Source organism: Drosophila nasuta, chromosome 3 (genome assembly GCF_023558535.2).
Source record: "Drosophila nasuta strain 15112-1781.00 chromosome 3, ASM2355853v1, whole genome shotgun sequence".
Taxonomy (NCBI): Eukaryota; Metazoa; Arthropoda; class Insecta; order Diptera; family Drosophilidae; genus Drosophila; species Drosophila nasuta.
Genome location: NC_083457.1, coordinates 54,677,301 through 54,695,210, shown reverse-complemented (window position 1 = coordinate 54,695,210; position 17,910 = coordinate 54,677,301). Strand labels below are relative to the sequence as shown.

Here is a 17,910-nt window from a genome sequence, read left to right as displayed (position 1 = left end):
AGCAAATAATATTATTGGTTTGGTTCGCCTCCATCAAGAGACCCTGCTCTTCAAATTTGCCAATGCAAATGCAAATGCAAATAAAACAAATTAAATTTTGTTGAATTTACTTTGAACTGCAGCTAAGAACATTTTTCATTTAATTTGCAGCACACAATTTAAATGAGTGGCAAGCTTTGCTGCAAAGAAAACTCAATTGCTTTGATTTTCAGGTAGCTTTTGCTTTTCTTTTTCAACTCCGGTTGTTTTTGTTTTCGTTCGTTGTTGAGGTGCGTGTGTGTGTGTGCGTGTGTGGTATATTTTTAATTAGAAAAAAAAGAGAGCTCGGGTAGCTGGTTGAGCCAAAAAACATCCTCTAGCGTTTTTGGATGCTGCGCATAAACAACAAACAAATGCGACGTGCTCGACCAGCAACTAAAAGTATGCTACAAAAAATATGAATGCAAAATTGCGAATGTGTTTGTGTTTCAGTATGTGACTGTTGTTGCTGCAGCTGAGTTCGCAACGCAGGCGATTAAAAATGTAAAAGCAACAGCAACGAACATGTCCCATGCTGTGTATATGTGTGTGTGTGTGTGTGCGTGTGTGTGAGTGCGTGCTTGTGCATACTTATAGGCACTACCAAAGACTACATAACGAACCAAACCAAAGCAAAGCAAAGCGAACCCAAAAAGCCAAAACCAAAACGAAAGCTACAAATGCAATCCAAAACACAAATACTAAAGCACACACACACACATCCGCACACACACACACACACGCTATCACACTTAGAAAGGAGTTACAAAGAGAGCGAGGGAAAAAAAACGTTGCGAATGTAATTGTGTTTGGAATGAAAGGCGAACTCACCTTTTGTTGTTGCATATACAGCGGCGTGTTAACAACAACGCCATCGGCAACGCTGGTGGCCGCTGCCACTGCCACTGCTGTTGAGCCCGCTGTTGGCGCTCCTGCGGCGGCTCCTCCTGTGTTGCCATTGCCAGCGGCCGAGGACTCGCCCGATGCCTTCAGCTGCATGCCCACTGCCGGCTGCTCACTTTTTATCGTGGCTGCTGTCACGGCCAGAGACAGACTGTCGGCCGCCGCTGCTGCTGCTGCTGTTGGTGCACCCACAGCGGCCGCAGCCGCCGGTCCAGGTGCGGCAGCGAAGCCAGCCGGTGCGCCCGCAAAAGGCGCCACCATGTGCTGCAAATAGAGGCGAGCAAGGGAGAGAAAAAGAAAGAGAGAGAGAGAAAGAGGGCAAGTTGGATTAGTATGGAAAACATTTTGGGTATTTACATTTACAAAATAAATATCAAGTGTATTAGTTTAAATACCCTGTAAGCAGACATACGAGAGAAGGGTATATGCAGTTGGATAAAATGCACATTCACGACACATTTCAGAGGAGTGATTTACTAAAGAAAGAATCATTTAATTAAATTTTGATTTCCACATTTCTTTTCTAGAACAACTCTGCGCTTTTATTAGTCGCAATTCATTCTCTTTTTCGGTGACACATTTCATTTTGGTTGCGACACCAAAATACTGCTCTAATATGTGCTTTGCTCGTTGGCAGTTGGCCGGCTATAAAAGTGCAAAATGAAATCCATGTAACAAAGTTTATTTTCACAGGTAACCCATGGCCGAGCGGTATCTATGGCATGCTCGCTAAGCTCTTGGCCAGACAAAAGGCAGCCAACACACAGACACACTTACATGCACAGAACACACACACACACACATACACAAGGGAGGACTGAAGGGAAATGAAGCCACGGGGCGCGCTTTAAATTGCAATTTTTATTTGTATAAATTTCTGCTATTATTTTGCTTGGTTTACCTGCCAACAACCACACGTTGAGCCCAGGCGAAACACCCACCAAACACACACACACACACACACACACACACACACATACACAGACTAGGACTGTACTGTCAGCATCTATGAAATATGCAAAATTTGCAGCTTATTGTAGCTAAATAACCCTCGCTCTCCCCTAATACTAAGTCCCCACCAGAGTTTCAACCATTTTGTCAGCAAACTTTTTGTCATTTGAAAATGGGATTGGGGGAGAAAGAGAAAAATGGCAAAAGGGGCTTATCGTGTGAGTGGCATTTTAATATGTTTTACTGTAAAAATTGCTGCTGTGCTGTACTGTGTTGTGTTTTGTTGTGTTTGTTGGTTACTGGCGCTTAACGAAGTCTACATGAAATGGCTATTAATTTGAAGATTTAAGAGGCAGAGCCATGTTTCAAAAGTGACGCAGATTGTAGCAAGCATTGGCAAACGTAATTAGTTTAAATATATTACAAGCAATGAGCCAGAAATGATGTTATAAAATTAAAATACAAAAGATGCCACATTTATTGAGGGTTTAAATTCAACGAACAAGTAAACCGCAACGTAATTTTCTTTATTTTCCATTTAAATATGCCAATAAGCAAATGTTAATAAAATGTATTTATTTAAAGAAACACTTTTGCACTTCAAAGCCGCAAAAAACAAAAGCATTTCACTTCTTAATCCAATAATAAACTGTATTTGTTTTCTTTATTTTTATTTTTTTTTTTGGTTGTAGCAAGTATTTTGGCTGCATTTCTCCTTGTTGCTCATTTCTCAACTCATTAAATCAGCCATAGAACAGCGTTTCGAATGCGTCGAAATGTCAGTGCTCATATTTTTGGCATCGCGTTCGCAGTATTTCGCTCTTCGTCGTCGTCGTCGCCGTCGAGGCTCCATTGAGGCGGCGGCTTCTTCTTCTTCCGCATTGCAACGCCACAGCGATTTGTGCTTTGAAAAATTAGCTTGTTAATTAAATGCAAGCCATATGACATGTCGAGAATCGAGATGCTGCTGGTTGCCCCCCTTTTTGCTGTTTGCTGTGATGTAATCCACCGTGCAAATTGTCGCGCACGTTGCGCATACGCCACGTTGCAGTATGAAATATTTATGTACTCGTATTTATTTATATATGTATGTATGTGTGTGCGTACTCGTATGTTGCCATTCTCTGGTTTGCAACGCTCTGACAACTAAAGCGCAAATTGTCATGTTAAATTTACATAAAATTCTTCGTGAATTCATTTTGAAGTCCCAATGAAAATGCTCGTATTTTATTTGAATTTTTCCACTCTAAGCGAAATATGACAAACTACGACATGTCGACGTTACTTATGCCAGCAAATTATGCACTTGTTAAAAACGAGGCAAAGAGAGAGAGAGATAGAGAGAGCATCTTTGCCGCACTCGAAGTCGAACATGTTGAAATGTGTCGTCGTCGTCGACGTTCTCGATGTCATCGTCATAGTCAATGAGTCTCTCAGCATGATAACGTCTGGGACTCTTCTGAATTGTGTGTGCCCCAGTCGGAGTGCCCACTTAAAACAAGGCATACAGAAACACACAAGGTTCATATTGCAGAGACAATTAACGTGACTATTGATTGTGCTGGGCCACAGTCCAATACTTTCATAATTTAACGACAATTCTGCAAGCGATTCTTTCTCTCTCGTTCGCATTTTTATGCACGGTTGCATTGTTAAATATTTTGCATTTAATTGCACTCGAACAGCACTTTAGAGTCGAGCATTTCTCTTTCTTTTATTTTGTTGTTTCGAACCTATTTGCATGGCAAATACGAGTATTTGCAGCAATGCAGCAGCAGCAACCGGCTGCCATTGCAATTTATATACGGTGCTCCAGCTTTTCCACCAATCTATCCTGCTGCCTGCCTTCCTGCCTATGTTTCCCCCTGCCCCCGGTGCCTACCTAGTGCCCCCCCACCATCCTCCACGCAATTGTCGGCATCTGGCGCTGTTTTATTGACTGCGTCGTCGGCGGCGTCGTTTTTGGGCGCGCACAATTTTGTTTACATTCGCTGGCAACTGGCGTTCTATGTGTTGTTTTTGGAACATTTTCAACAAAACACTTTACGCTTTTCATTTTTGCAACAATTGCGCGCTGCGTTTTCAAGTGGCATCTCTGAAGTATTTGTCTTGAGTGTTGGCGCAAAATTTCATAAATGCCAACAGAGACTGCATCCACATAGAGAATATTTACCTCTGGCATTAACTTGAATGTTTATTATAGAAGTAATTTTCATTTAATGTATGCATTACACTCACTCTGTGAAATATATGCGTCACCCGCTGCGTATACTTTATATTTAAACGTGCCACTCGACTCAAGCATTCCATCTGCTGATTGATGGCCCCAAAATTAAGAAATATTGTGTCAAAAAATGCGTGTATTACAACAGCGTGACATAAAGCAATTTACAGGAGATGCCAGCAAAGTAGGATAATGGATTGAACCAAAAAAAAAAAAAGAAGAGAATAAGATGCTTTTCAGTGAAGCATAAAATTGGATTCCTAGAAAATATATCAATTATCGAGAAGCTTGGCTATTTTGAAGCATTTCAATGTATGTCACGATTGTTACTGTCAATAACAAGTTCATTGAGCAACAATTTGGCTCTAGAAACACGCACCGAAATCGAAATCGATACCAAAATCAGTTTCGAGTTTGAGACACTTTCCGTTCATTCTAGTAGAGTAAATTGAATAACAAATGCTGTGACCAACGAAAATATTTGGCAAGCAAAATTATTTAGTTGCATTACATCAACTGAATATTAATAAACAATGACGTGAATGTATCGAGTATTATGCCAAAAAGATTGTGCTTTCCCAGTTGTGTGTTGTGTGTGTGTCGAGACATTTGAGCGTCAGCTGCGGTGTGGTGCGGCATGTTCCATGTTTGAACCTGACATAGTGAAAAGCAATCATTTGACCAATTGCTCAATATACGAGTACGAATACGAGTACAAGTATGTTGCCGCTTCCACTCACTGTTCAGTGTTCACTATTCACTATTCACTGCTGACGCAATAGACGTCGACGAAGCGCCAATTTTGGTCAATGCAATGGCAAATTTGGGGCGCTGGCGACACACGTTTAAAAAGCCGACAGGCCAACACAACACGGCTATTGGACTAGCTGACTCGCTGACTGGCTGACTGGGTGACTCGATGGCAAGCCAAGTTGGTTAGCCAACGGCACGACGCGACGCGTCGCATGCCAATTAAACGCAACAACAAGCAGGCGAAAAGGCAGCCAATTGAAATTGAAATTGAAATTTGTTCAACACGCGCGCCTCGATTGTTTAACTTTGTTGTTATCTCTCCTCCTCCGTTCGGAGTCAAAACTCTGACTCTGAATTTTGTGTCTCGATTGCTCAATGGGCGTGAGCTAGAAAGTTTTCTAGGTCGATGCTGATCACGTTTCCAGTAGGTGTCTGTCTGTCTGACTGTCTGTCTGTCTATTCGAGGAGGAGGAGAAGGTGTCGTCGTCAATGTCGGCTGGTTCCGAAATGTGTTTTTAGCCAATTTGCTGAGACTGCAATATGGAATTGCTATTTGCAATTGGCCGGATAAAGGTCATTTCCAGTCAGCTGTCAATTCAATTAACAAGGCAATATTCGGCAAAACAAGCTGAATTAGAATATGTTAACTGCAAAAACTTATTTGGAATTAGTGCAGAAATGTTTGCTATATTCGATTACAGCTGCACAGGAAATTGTACAGAAAGCGTGTTGAAGTGTTAAAGGATGTGCCTAGCTAGCAACAGTCATAGTCATAGCCATAGCCATAGCCATGGCTATAGCTTCAGGTATGTGTCAGAGCCATGACATGTAATATGACTACTGAAATTGCCACGGCGCTGTCTACCTCTGTTGCTAGTGTTGCAGCGTGGCGTGTTGGTGTCAGATACAAAATACACAAGCTACACGGTGTGTGAAAGGAGGGTTTCTGTTTTCGCAAATCAACGACACAGCCGGAAATTTATTTCGAAATACTGCTCTGCAGCCATTCACATCCTCTCTCTATCCTTAATAAGGCGAGAACATAACACGGCAACAGCAACAGCAACACAGCAGCTGTCATTTGAAAGTGCATGAAAAGCGAACACAAATTAGTGAGCACGGCAGCATGGCGTATGCGTAATTTGTGAAGCTGCGCATGTAACTCCAGCTGCTGCTGTGGAAAATAACATAATTACAAAGCGAATTCATTTAAATCGTGAAAAATGAGAAGCGAATGAAGAAAGCAAAATACAATTCGAAGCAAACTTATTTGTTTCATTTCCTCTCTTGTCTAGCATTGTTCTAACTAACTGATTAATGATCTTGTTCAACTTTTGTATGCATTCCATTTCTATTTCTATTTCCATTTCCCATTTTCGAAGTCTTATCCAGTGGCAACTTGCAGCAATTGAGCAGTAAGTGCAAGTGCAAGTACGAATTCGAGTGCTTAACGAACACTTTTCCCATTTGCAAAATTCAAAGTCTGGCCAAAGATTGTATCAACATGCAGACTGCGGTAAACTCTCTGCACATTTTTGCCCATTGTGTGTTTTATGAATGAAAATGCAGCTGCAGCTCGAGTTTGAGTTTGAGTGCGAGTTGTAACAGTTGTTGTTTAGGGGCCATAACAGAGCTTCGGCTGCTGCAAAACGGTAAACCTAAAACGTCAGTTGCAGGTGAGCACAACATCAGCCACAACAACGAAATAGAAAAAACGTTGTGTTGGCCCTAAACGGCAAGTGGGCCTGTAACATGGCTTAGGCCACAAACCGGTCAGCTTAGCAATGGAAAAACGAGTACACCGAATGGGAAGAGGGGGAAGGGGAAACGAGTTACTTGCTGCGCATCTGCAAAAAGTTTTGCCCAAACAAACAAACAAACGAACAAGCGAAGCAACTGGAATCGTAAGAGCCGGGGCACAGCATTTAAATGTGGTTTTGCCCGATGCTTCTGATTTTTCTTCATTTTTATTTTTGCCACTGCCCTCTTTTTATATTTTTACTGTTGTTGGCACATTTGTGTGTCACTGGGCTGCCCACATTGAGCGAGTAGTAGCTGTAGTAGTTGTTGTTATTAATGGCACAACTAAAGCTGAAGATGTCTCGTGACGATGATCATAATGAAGATGATGATGCGACTCGTTTGCCATTTAAATGGAATTTATGCAGCCAAGCCTGACGAACCGAACAGCAACAACAACAACTTCAACTTCAACTCCTACTTCGACTTCGACTTCGAGTTCAACTTGAAGCAAGAGTCTAACGCTCTGTCATCAATCGCCCTCAGCTACAGCTGCTGCAGTCGTCGAGTAGTTGGCCAAATGAAGCATGCCAGCAGAGGAGGAGTGTATACATATATATATATATGTGTATGTGTGGAGGCGATCAACTAAACCTTAATGCCAATGAAAACGTGAGAATGTCGTCGTTGTCGAGTGCGCGCTGAAGATGCACTTTCCGGATTTATATCGCAGCATTTTTGTCGAACTAACGAACGTGAGTGGAAAATTAAATAATTGAAAAGCGTTTGCAAAAGCCAAAAGAGAGTGTGCGAAAATTGGCAGAGGTCGTGAAAATGCCAGACTACCCAAAAATGGAAGCTGGCTGGCTGGCAAAAAAAGGTACAGCGCATAAAAAAATTGCATTGTGATTATTCACTGGCTTCGCAAATGAAAATGAAATTGCCCGTTTTGGCCACACCCCAATATAAATCAGCTGCAGAGTAGAAGCAGCAGCAAAATCAATAAAAATAAATGAAGACAAATATCAAAAGCACACACAACTAGCGAAAATCTTTCACGTTCTTTGCCATGTCAATAAAACGGAGGCAAAATCAAACACAACACAAGTACATAGCCAAAATCGCTGAAATTTGTATTTAGGAGCTAATGTTTAGCTATGCAAATGGCGTGCCAATTGTCCGACCAACCAACCGACGGACAGACTTGAATTATGGCAACCGAAAGATGCGTTGACAGCGGCAGCAAAAGCAGCAGAAAAAAAGAGGAAACACTCAAGTCGAAAAAGAAATAAGCGTTAAGAGACAACAACGAATTATGCCACACATGCTTAAAGGTGCTGTCATCTTGTGCGACATCAAAAAAACAATATAAAAATAAATAAATAAACAAGTTGGCATTTTTATTTTTAACGCATTTTAATGCCCTATATAGAAACGGGGTCATATGCGACGCCAAAAAACAAATGCAGTACAGAATGTTAAAAAACTATATTTTAAATTCAGAAGAATTCATAATTTATTCGAGTTGAAGTTGACAAAATGAAAAAAGAATTTAAATAATTTACGCAATTAACAGGGCATTTTTCTAGTCAAGCATTACCACAGTTTCCCACAATTTTATTTTAAGACTGATTTTCTTTTGCTGTTTTCGTTTTTCATGGGCTCACGAAAGCGTGTCCGACGTCGTCGTAAGGGCTTTAGTTTATTTTTGTGACACACAGCAAGTGAGCTCACCTTTTCCCACGAACCGCTTTTCCTCAACATTTGAGGCGTGCGGCCACATGGAAAACTTATGACTTGGCGGCAGATTGCCTTGATATTTAGTCATGATTCATGGCACTTAAAAATATCTAAAAATTTGTTTGGCATATTTGCAAAAAAGAAACAGAATCACAAATATTTGTATACACTTTTTTGATGTTTAATCGCCATAAATCTAAAATCCCATTTATCATCTGCATAATTTGACAACAAAGTGCTGGAGAGCGCTCAACTATATTGAATTACTCGAAAGTAATTGAAAGTTGGGCGACTGGAATAACCAGTTGCTATGACAATTTGCGATTTCATTTCACTCTCTCGACGCACTCTGAATGCAATGAAGCCACAAATATCGCATTACACTCGACATCGAGAGAGTAAGAAGAGACATTGCACACTCTACATGGGATTGTTTGAATCTCTGTCTGTCTGTCTGTCTGGCACTCGAATTACCCGTTAAGCGGCTGCAATTGAACAACAGCTAAGCCAAAAGGAAGGGTAAATACACACATACTCATCGTTTGGTCGTAAATAAATGACAGCGATGATTGTGATTGCGATTTGCCCGATTGCGACAACAAATCGTTGAGAAAAAGAAAGGAAGCAAGACAGTAAACGCTGCCAGCTAACTCTTTGCTCTCCACTCTCCACTCCCCTCCCTCTCTCTTGACTGACACAACAAATCAGGGCAACAACGCTCTGAAGACGCTTCCAAGCCAACGACTTGGTGTTGGCTTCATTCAAGTGATTGATTTGTATGGGCATTAAATGCAATCAGCTGGCCACGCCCATCGCGTCATGGTTATAAATCAAGCCGTGCGGCAATCAATAGAAACACCTGACAGCGCTTAACCTTTAAGGCGATAACTTTAGTTGCATATCGATACGCTGCGATATCATTTATATTACAGTACAGAAATAGCACAACACGCAAGGCTTCGAGTTCCACTTCGACTTTGACTCCTTCTAGTTTTCGGTCGTGTGTTGAGCTTGTTTTGTGTTTTTTTGTTTCTGCTTTTCTTTTTTTATGTTATGGCTTATTAACTAGCTGAAGTTAGCTACCTCCCTCGGCTATGTAAACAAACAACGCCTCAAAGCGGAAGGAACTGACGGCTAAAAACAAAAGCTCACTTCCTGCCGCGCGCACAAAAGTTATGAAAAATAAATGAGCTACGGCCTCTGTTTGATATTGGGCCTCCCGGCGAATTGCACGCAACTTATGAGCGAGGGCGTGGCAAGCATATAAAGTGCCATTAAATGCGCGTTAAGATCGCTTTAAAGAGCGCACGCGACAAAGTCACATGGCGTATACGCGATACACCACCTGAAGCAATTATCGTTAATCGGATTGTATTTCATACACATAAAACCTAAGCTAAAACTAAATGCTCCCTTTGGCTCAGCATTCTTTGGGTATTATTAACGTTTCTTTTTCTCCCTCTCTGTGTTTCGATTTCAGTTCTAGTTCCTGTTACGTATTTCTTTTTTCTCTGGTTCTCTGCTTGTTATTGTTATGACCGTCGCAGTGCTTTTCACGCTTGCCACAGTTGTAAATCAATTAATTTTACAGCTATTTTGTCGTCGTCGTCGTTGTCGTCGTCACCTGCTGTTGGTCATTTAGCTTAAGCGCTTCAGCTAAGCTCACAATGCTTCACTGACTGGCGCAAGGATTGTGAAGCCCCTGCAGTGTGGGAATTATTTTGTTTACTCCTCGTTGTTGTTGTTGCTGTTGTTGTTGCGAGCAAATTGTCGGTTAGTTTGTGTATAGGCTTTTCTGATTCGCCTGAGCGACTGTTGAATTGCTGGCTGGTAATGTAATTAATACTCAGCCTATGAAGCTTCATAAGTGGGTCAATTGCGTATACGTACTGTGTACACATGTGTGTGTAGTTCGGTAAATGGAATACGAAATGTTATTATTGTTCGTTAAAGTTTGCTTTTGGCTTCATATGCGAAATACAAAAAATGAGTAAACTGAGTTAAGCAATTCACCTGGAAATTGAAAATTTTACCACCGAAAATTTGAATACGAAAAGTTAGCAGAGGGAAAACCTAATGTTGCTCGAAACAGTTAAACTGCATCAATCTGCAAATGTTAAGCAAATTAGTGCCGAGAAATGCAGCAGAGATAGCTGAAGCTGAAGAGCAGGCAAAAGTCGGTTTGTGGTGCCGATGCCGACGGCGACGCCACTCGAGTTAAAAGGGTTGAACATTCATTCATTTGTTGCAGTCGTTTTTGCTGCTGTTGCCGTTGTTGTTCAGCTCAAAGCATGGTTGAGATGCATTTGGGATAACTGGCAAAGCTGCTGCTTCTAAATGAGTGGCTGCTGTGGCATGAGACGGACTTGGCAATTAAGCAAGCAACGAGGGGCAACGAAGAGCTGGGGGTGCGAGGGTGCGACATAATAGCTACAATGACTAAGTAATTGGTATATATGGAGAGTCGAGACTAGAGAGAGAGAGAGAGTCTAGTCTCTAGTCTAAGCTGCAGAGATGCAGCTCCATATTTACCTGCCGGTTGCCACAAACCAACATTGTTGATGAGCCTTCATTAAAAACTGAGCTGCCTCTCTTTCTCCATACTTTGTCCCTGCGGACGAAACAGTGCAGTCTCTTAACACATGTAAAGCTTATCAAGTGCTTGTAGTACGTTTACTGACTGTTCTCTGACAGACTACATTAAGTGCGCACACACACACACACACACACACACACTCGCACTCGCACTCAGACTCATAAAATGTGAAAAGGAAAATTCAGGCAGTGGAGAACATGTGTCGTCCATTTAGCCAACTGACTGGCAATTATTGACGCGACTTGGCTGATTTTCCACTTAAAAGGTTGTCAGCCATTAACCAAACTGCCACTCACAGTGTAATTTGAGACGTTAAACAATTAAAAGAGAGAGAGCGAGAGAGAGAGAGAGCAGAAGCAACAACACGCAATAAACAACTCTTATTGCATACTCTGAGGCGCAGAGCGTGCGACGCAATTCAACTTGTTAACCTGACCAAATTGGCAAACATTGACGTTAACAAGACTGCCACAGCGACTCCACAGCGACTGCGAGACTGATGAGTTCGGTTAGCGTGGTTTTCCACTCACGGATCAGTGCTCAGATTTTTTGACAGCCAGAGAGTCGTTAACGTTAATGAACATGGTTGTGCTTATGTGTTATTTGACCACTTTGACATGTTGTGGTCGGTATGGTGTGTGCAGCTAGCTTTAAAGCAGGAAGCACATTTATTTTGCTTATCTGCTTGTTATCTAAATAAAACTGTCAGCTAAATTAATCTATTTTTATGCTAGCAACTGGTTTAGTTTACGACTCAATCCATTGCTTGATAAATCTATATTTATGCGAGCAACTGATCTGACTAAACTTTTAATCAATGCAATTACTCAAGTGTCACTTAAAGTTAGTGATTTTTTGGGCTCATAACTATCTTTAATGTTAGCCTGTTAGCACGTGCATAACTTTTGCTGACTGTCTAGATGTGGGCTAACTTGAAAAACAAACAAAACTAAATAAGACATTTGAAATGCGCAGAAGAAGGCGAAGAAGAAGGAGCGAGGGTAGAGCATGAAAAGCACTCAGCCAGTAAATTAGGTTCATGTCTCAACTAGTTGACCCAAGTCAGCCCAAAATAAACAAACAGTAGAATAGCAGTAGCAGGTGGAGTGGGAACGAGAGTGGGAGGTGGAACTAAAGGTGGGAGTTGGCTAGTCTCTGAACTGGGCACTTGTTCTGCTTGAGTTGTTGTTTGTTGCTGTGGCTGTGGCTGAGATGCTTCGGTTGGATGTGCGAGGCAACGGCCCTGAACAACGAGTAAATCATAGCCATGAAATATGTGCCAGACAAAGGAAAAGCATAGCTGACAACAACGACAACAATAACAACTATGACTCCGACTATAAGCATGGCTAGTAATAATAATGAAAATACAAAATAGCCAAAGCGGGTGCTTAAATTTTATGCTACGAAACGCAAATCGTTGCTACCTTTTGTTGCTCACTGTTACGTTGTTACTGTTGTTTGCTTGCTCAAATTTACGATACACAAACACACTCCCACACACACACACACAGAGCATTACAAAAGTTGTGTTGTTGGGCAAAAAACGTGACCAGCAAAATATATATAGAAATCCAAAGAAAAGCAACAACAACGGCATTATAAAATGCATTGCAAGACTTTTGCTCATGCGAGCGATAAAATTTTTTTGATGCCCTATATAGCCTGAAACGCACTACGAGATCTACCCTTTGCCTACCCTCCCCCTCCACCCTCCCCCGCGTTGTCTGCCGCAATCACAGCCATAAAGCCCGGAATGACTTTGCACTCTCTCTCTGTGAGCTCAGAGCTCACAACCTGACCCGGCAAAAGGTGCTGCTTACCAATGTTTTCTGCATGATTTAATGCGTAATTTTCAGAACTTTGCAAATTTTTCGGATAATTTATCATTTTTACACCAACAACTAAGGCAACGTGTTGCCTGGAAACTCTTGCCGCAAACGACACCTGCCGTTAGCACTTTTTTTCTCTCTCTTTCTCGACTCCCCTCGCCATCTATCTAAGTTATGGGTTAAGTGCAAGCAAAAATTGTGACCTCAACTCATTGACATTTGGGATTTAGTGGTTAGCACGGTTACTGCTATGGGAAATGGCAACTATTACTCTTCCTGCCAGCTATGTTGCCTTAATTAAAATTTTGCCAGCTGCAGCACAAAGTAAGAATGAAAAGGGAGGAAGGGAAAACCTAGTCATAAGCTGTTGAGGTGTAAAGTTTGTAGGCCTTGCCTCGCCAGTGGACTGCCTGGCAATAGTTGTAATTAATGGCTTGCAAATTTGCAGAATATCAAAATATGCAGACAGGAAGTTTGTGTTCGCACAGCGGGAGAGCTGAACAGGACTTCGGGGATGATATTGATATGTGGCTGTGTATCAAAAATCTATCTAAAAAGAGGTTCAAAATTTAAATAAGAAACTGTTGCAAAATAAAACTAGAAAATTTCGTTGAAATTTCCTTTTATTTTCTAAGTCAAACCAAACCGTATTAACATAACTGCAACGAATTTGCTTTAAACCACTTTGCAAGTCTTTGAGTTGGGCGAAAAATTGTGAAAATTGTGCAGCTTTTCATAACTTTTCGCTGACAACGTTGCTGCAAGGCAGAAAGGCAATATTAATGCATTATGTATGCGATGGCAAATATTTTTGGTATTTATGAAAATATTTTCAATATTCATTGCAGCAACAGCAGAAGCGGCAGCAGCAAAAGGATCAGAAGCCATAGCAGGACACAGGCAACGTCTGGGAATGCAATATTAAGAGACGAGTTCGTATTAATTATAAGAAATTAATTTGCATACGACTCGAAACGAAGCGAATCGAAGTGGAACGAAAGGAAGCTTGATGTATGTGGCACAACGCACAGTGTTGTGGCATGAACTTTAATGATTGCCCTGCCAGCAGACGAATTGCATTTGAAATGGATAACCTGGAATTGAAGTCTGAGCATTGAGATGAAGATGCATTCCCCCAATTTACTGGGCATTGTTTGATTGGAATTGATTGATTTGCATGTGGTTTTGATTTAGTGGCAAGATGAGGTGGCCTAGTCTCGAGATTGTGCCGAGTGCAAAGCATTCTCGTGTTGTGCAGTGTGTTTTTTCTGGCATTTTGTCGACTCATCTGGCAGTCGGGCAGCTTGGCCCATAACTCACACACTTTGAAATGCAACACATGGCGGCAACTGCACAGCGACTCTTTTTCTTTCTCTCCTTTTCCTTTCTCTCTAGCATTGGCAGCATTGGCTTTCTCTCGCTGCTCTTTTGGGCTCTCAAGTCCCCCATCCCCATCCTTCTTGGCAGCCTCTGTTTGCCACCGTTATTTGCTGCCATTTGCTACAATATCCTTTCGAGGTTGTTTTTCTCTCTCCCTGCTCGCTCAGCGTTCAGCGTTTTTTTTTCTTGCACATCGTGTGTCTCTTCTGGAAATATCTTTGTGAGCAACTGAACAACTCTCGACATGTGTGTGTTGTCTATTTTTATCCCTGCTCAAGCGCCCCTTCACATTATCACCCGGTGCACATACATCGCACTGGATTTCCTCGTAATTGCGTATGGAGAACTCGTCGTCAGACATCCAGTCAGTCAGTCAGTCAGGCAGTCAGTCAGCTCAGCTGAGCTCTTTAATAAAGTTTTCTTTTTGTGAAGTAGTCGTAGTAGTAGTTCTTTTTGTTTTCTTTCATTTTGCCTTTTGCTACCTTCGCTTCAGTTTTTCTTCCCTTCTTTTTTTTTCTCTGTGTCGTTTTTCGTTTTTCCCTTTAGTGCTGTTGAGATTTGAGAGCGTCGGTCACCCCATGCTGCGTACACCACCATGGGCTACTGTCTGAGGTCTGAGTGTCGACCCGGACCCGGCCCCGGACCCGGACTGGGAGCCTCTGACAGGCAACTAGGCAGCCAGTCAGCTATGGCTAAAATTAGACTCCAGACGAAAGGGACGCGGCACGTTGTAGAAGCTCTGCTCTGCTCTGCTCATTAAGCAGCAGCAATGGCAATGGCAACATCAACGGCATACGGCACAGCATTTTAATTTGCGGCATTAATGCGTAGTAAATAAGGCAGCATGGATATGGGATCCATGACCATACCACAAAAATATATATATATGTATATATACATAACATTAAGATACTTGTGTGTGCGATATTATAAAGCCCTTACTCGAAAGGGACAGAGACAGAGACAGAGGCAGACAAAGAGAATGCGAATGAGAGTGTGTATAAATATGGGGCTTAAAATAGGCATAATAGCACTTATGACTGAGCCCCGGCTATACACAGAATGCAGATACTACAGTACACATACGAGTACAATTGGATTGAAGAGGAAATGCGTGTTGATTTAGTTTTTCCACAAGGCAAGAGGCAAGAGTGAGTGCCTCCAAGTGGGGTGTGTCACACACAAAAGCATGTGTTAGCTGTTGCTGTTGCTGAGGAGTTCACTAAATACTTGCGGCACTTTGTAAGCAAAATACTTGGGCTTATAATTAATACCTGTATCGCATTAGGTTCTGTTGGCATGGTACATACCTGTAAGAAAACAAAAAGAAATTCAACGCATTAGTCTGAAGTTCTAACAAAGAATTTAATTAAGTGTATTTAATTGTAGAGCTTTTCATTTATCCTATCCTATTCAATCCTACTCCATCATTATACTCCATTATAATTAGCAAAAACTCGTGATTTATGATTTTGCCACATCAATATTTATACTCATTTAAATCATTCAAATGCGCTGGCATTAGGAAACAATTAAAACTTGTTTTAATTTTAGCATACGTTTCAAATGTATTCATGCAATTTTAGTTTTCCCGCCACAAACTAATTGGGAATTTTGCATTTGATATTTGCGATTTTTTTCGTCTAATTATTGTCACTCTTTATATAGCTTAGCAGTACGCTCAATAAATTAATTTCCATGTATAGAGTTTTCAAAATAACTTTACTCCCCACTCTGAACAAAAGAAATGCAATCCGCTTATTTTTCCACCCAACGAAAAAGTCATCAAAAATTTGTTCAACTAGTTTAAACAAATACTTCGCATATGTCACTGAAATCGCAGATTCTTTTCACTCGATAAATCCCGATTAAATGCAAAGAGGAAAAAACCTGTCATATCTAAATGTGAATGGATTAAAATATGCATAAATCAAACGAGGGGAAAAAAACAGGAATTGTTTGCGAGTCATTAAAAAAATACAGAAAATATTTAATGTGTGCATAAATTGAAGCATAAATTGTGCGGCAAATGTTTCAATTACATAAACAAGCCTGGAATACTTGTGTTGTTGATACAGCCACTGCCAGAGAGAGATAGAACATTAGTGAACAGAGAGAGAGAGAGAGAGGTGATGTGCACTTGAACACACATTTTCTGTGTTTTCTCTTTCCATCTGCTTTGGTTGCTCTCAGGCCCAGTGTCTGGTCGTTTAATCAGTCTAAATTGACACTGGGGGTCAAATTCATTAAGATAGAAATATTTCGCTTGTTTCGTTATTGTTTCTGGGCCTCTCTCGGAATTGCGTCGTCAGGGCGTTGGCTTTGGCTTTGGCTTTGCTGTTTTTGTAATTTCCATAAAAACTCAAAAATAGATAAGTTGCCAGGCATTCTATATTCTCTATTCTCTATACTCCATTAGCATTAGCATGTGCAACTGCGCCTTGTACCTAGGCCCTGTAATTATTGACTTTTTCCCGGAAAATTCGAGAATATGCAGGAAACGAAAAATTAACAAAAACAAACTGAGATTACAAGCGTTGAGCGATAATAAGTCACAGAGTGAGACAACTGTTGAGAGAGTGAGAAAGAGAGCTAAAGACGCCGCGGCGTGTGGTAGAGATTGAGATTAAATGTTACAAGGCACGCGAAAATTTATAAATAAATTCTAAAGTAAATGACTGAGTTGAGGAGACGGGTAGCTGAGGTTACGCACCGTCAGGATATGCGTGACTGGCATGGAAATTAAACAAAAAATATATATACTTGTATGTATATTTGTGTGTGTCAAAGCGAGAGGCGATTGCAAACGTGTGGCAACCCAATGGCGCCTCTCCAAGTCTCCAAGTACACAGCCAGCAAAGTCAACGCAAAATACATAAATAAATGTAATGGCTTTTGCAACAACTCAACATAAAGAGGGACAATGACAGCGGCAGAAGGAGAAACGTAGAGCAACAGCAAGAGCAAAAAAAAATCAGTAACATTTATTTTATTTATTTTGGTCTTAGCTTGGGGCGTGGTGAAGAACCAGAGTATTATTTTGATCCAAAGCGCTGAGTTAACAAAGATCTATAGCAAGACATGTGTATGTATGAGTGTGTGTAGGCGTTGATGAAGAGCACATGTGCACAGCAGCAGCAACAGCAACAACAACAGCAACAGCAACACAAGTATGAAGTGTAATGGAAACAGATGCTTCTAGTAAGTAGGCAGCTGCGGAAATGCTAAAAGGCTTCGAATGTTGTGTTGCTGCCGTTGTTCTACACTCTACACTCAAGAAAAACATGTGAAGGCTTGTGTGCAGCCTAAGAGGAAATGTCTACTCAAATTTCTATATGAGAGTTCCCGGTTGTAACGCTCTTGTTGTAACATTCGCTTAAAATTTAAGTAGAATATGCATTCCGACTTAAATTGATATACTTTTATTATGCTAAACTTATAACTTCGAAAGCTTCTTCTTTCATTTTGTTGAAATGTTACACATGTTTTTTTATTGAACCTTTTAACCCACTCTCAGACATGTTAAACACATTTAACATACCAAAGTTAACATACTGATGTTAAGTTAACAACATTTAACATTAGCTAAATTATTGATATTTAAATAGAAAATGCATTCCGACTTAAATTGATATACTTTTATTATAACTTATAACTTTAAAAACTTCTTCTTTCATGTTGTTAAAATGTTACACATGTTTTTTGAACCTTTTAAACTACTCTCCTCAGACATGTTAAACACATTTAACATACCAAAATTAACATCCTGATGT

The 17,910-nt window shown here is 40.9% G+C and overlaps 1 protein-coding gene across 1 annotated transcript in view; it reads right to left on the bottom strand.

Moving 5' to 3' along the window:
* LOC132794367 (AF4/FMR2 family member lilli) overlaps positions 1 to 17,910 on the bottom strand; it is a 95,835-nt gene that overhangs the window by 23,160 nt on the left and 54,765 nt on the right. Inside the window, 1 exon segment of the mRNA XM_060804775.1 lies at positions 850 to 1,185. Within this exon segment, the coding sequence (XP_060660758.1) occupies positions 850 to 1,185 (336 nt within the window).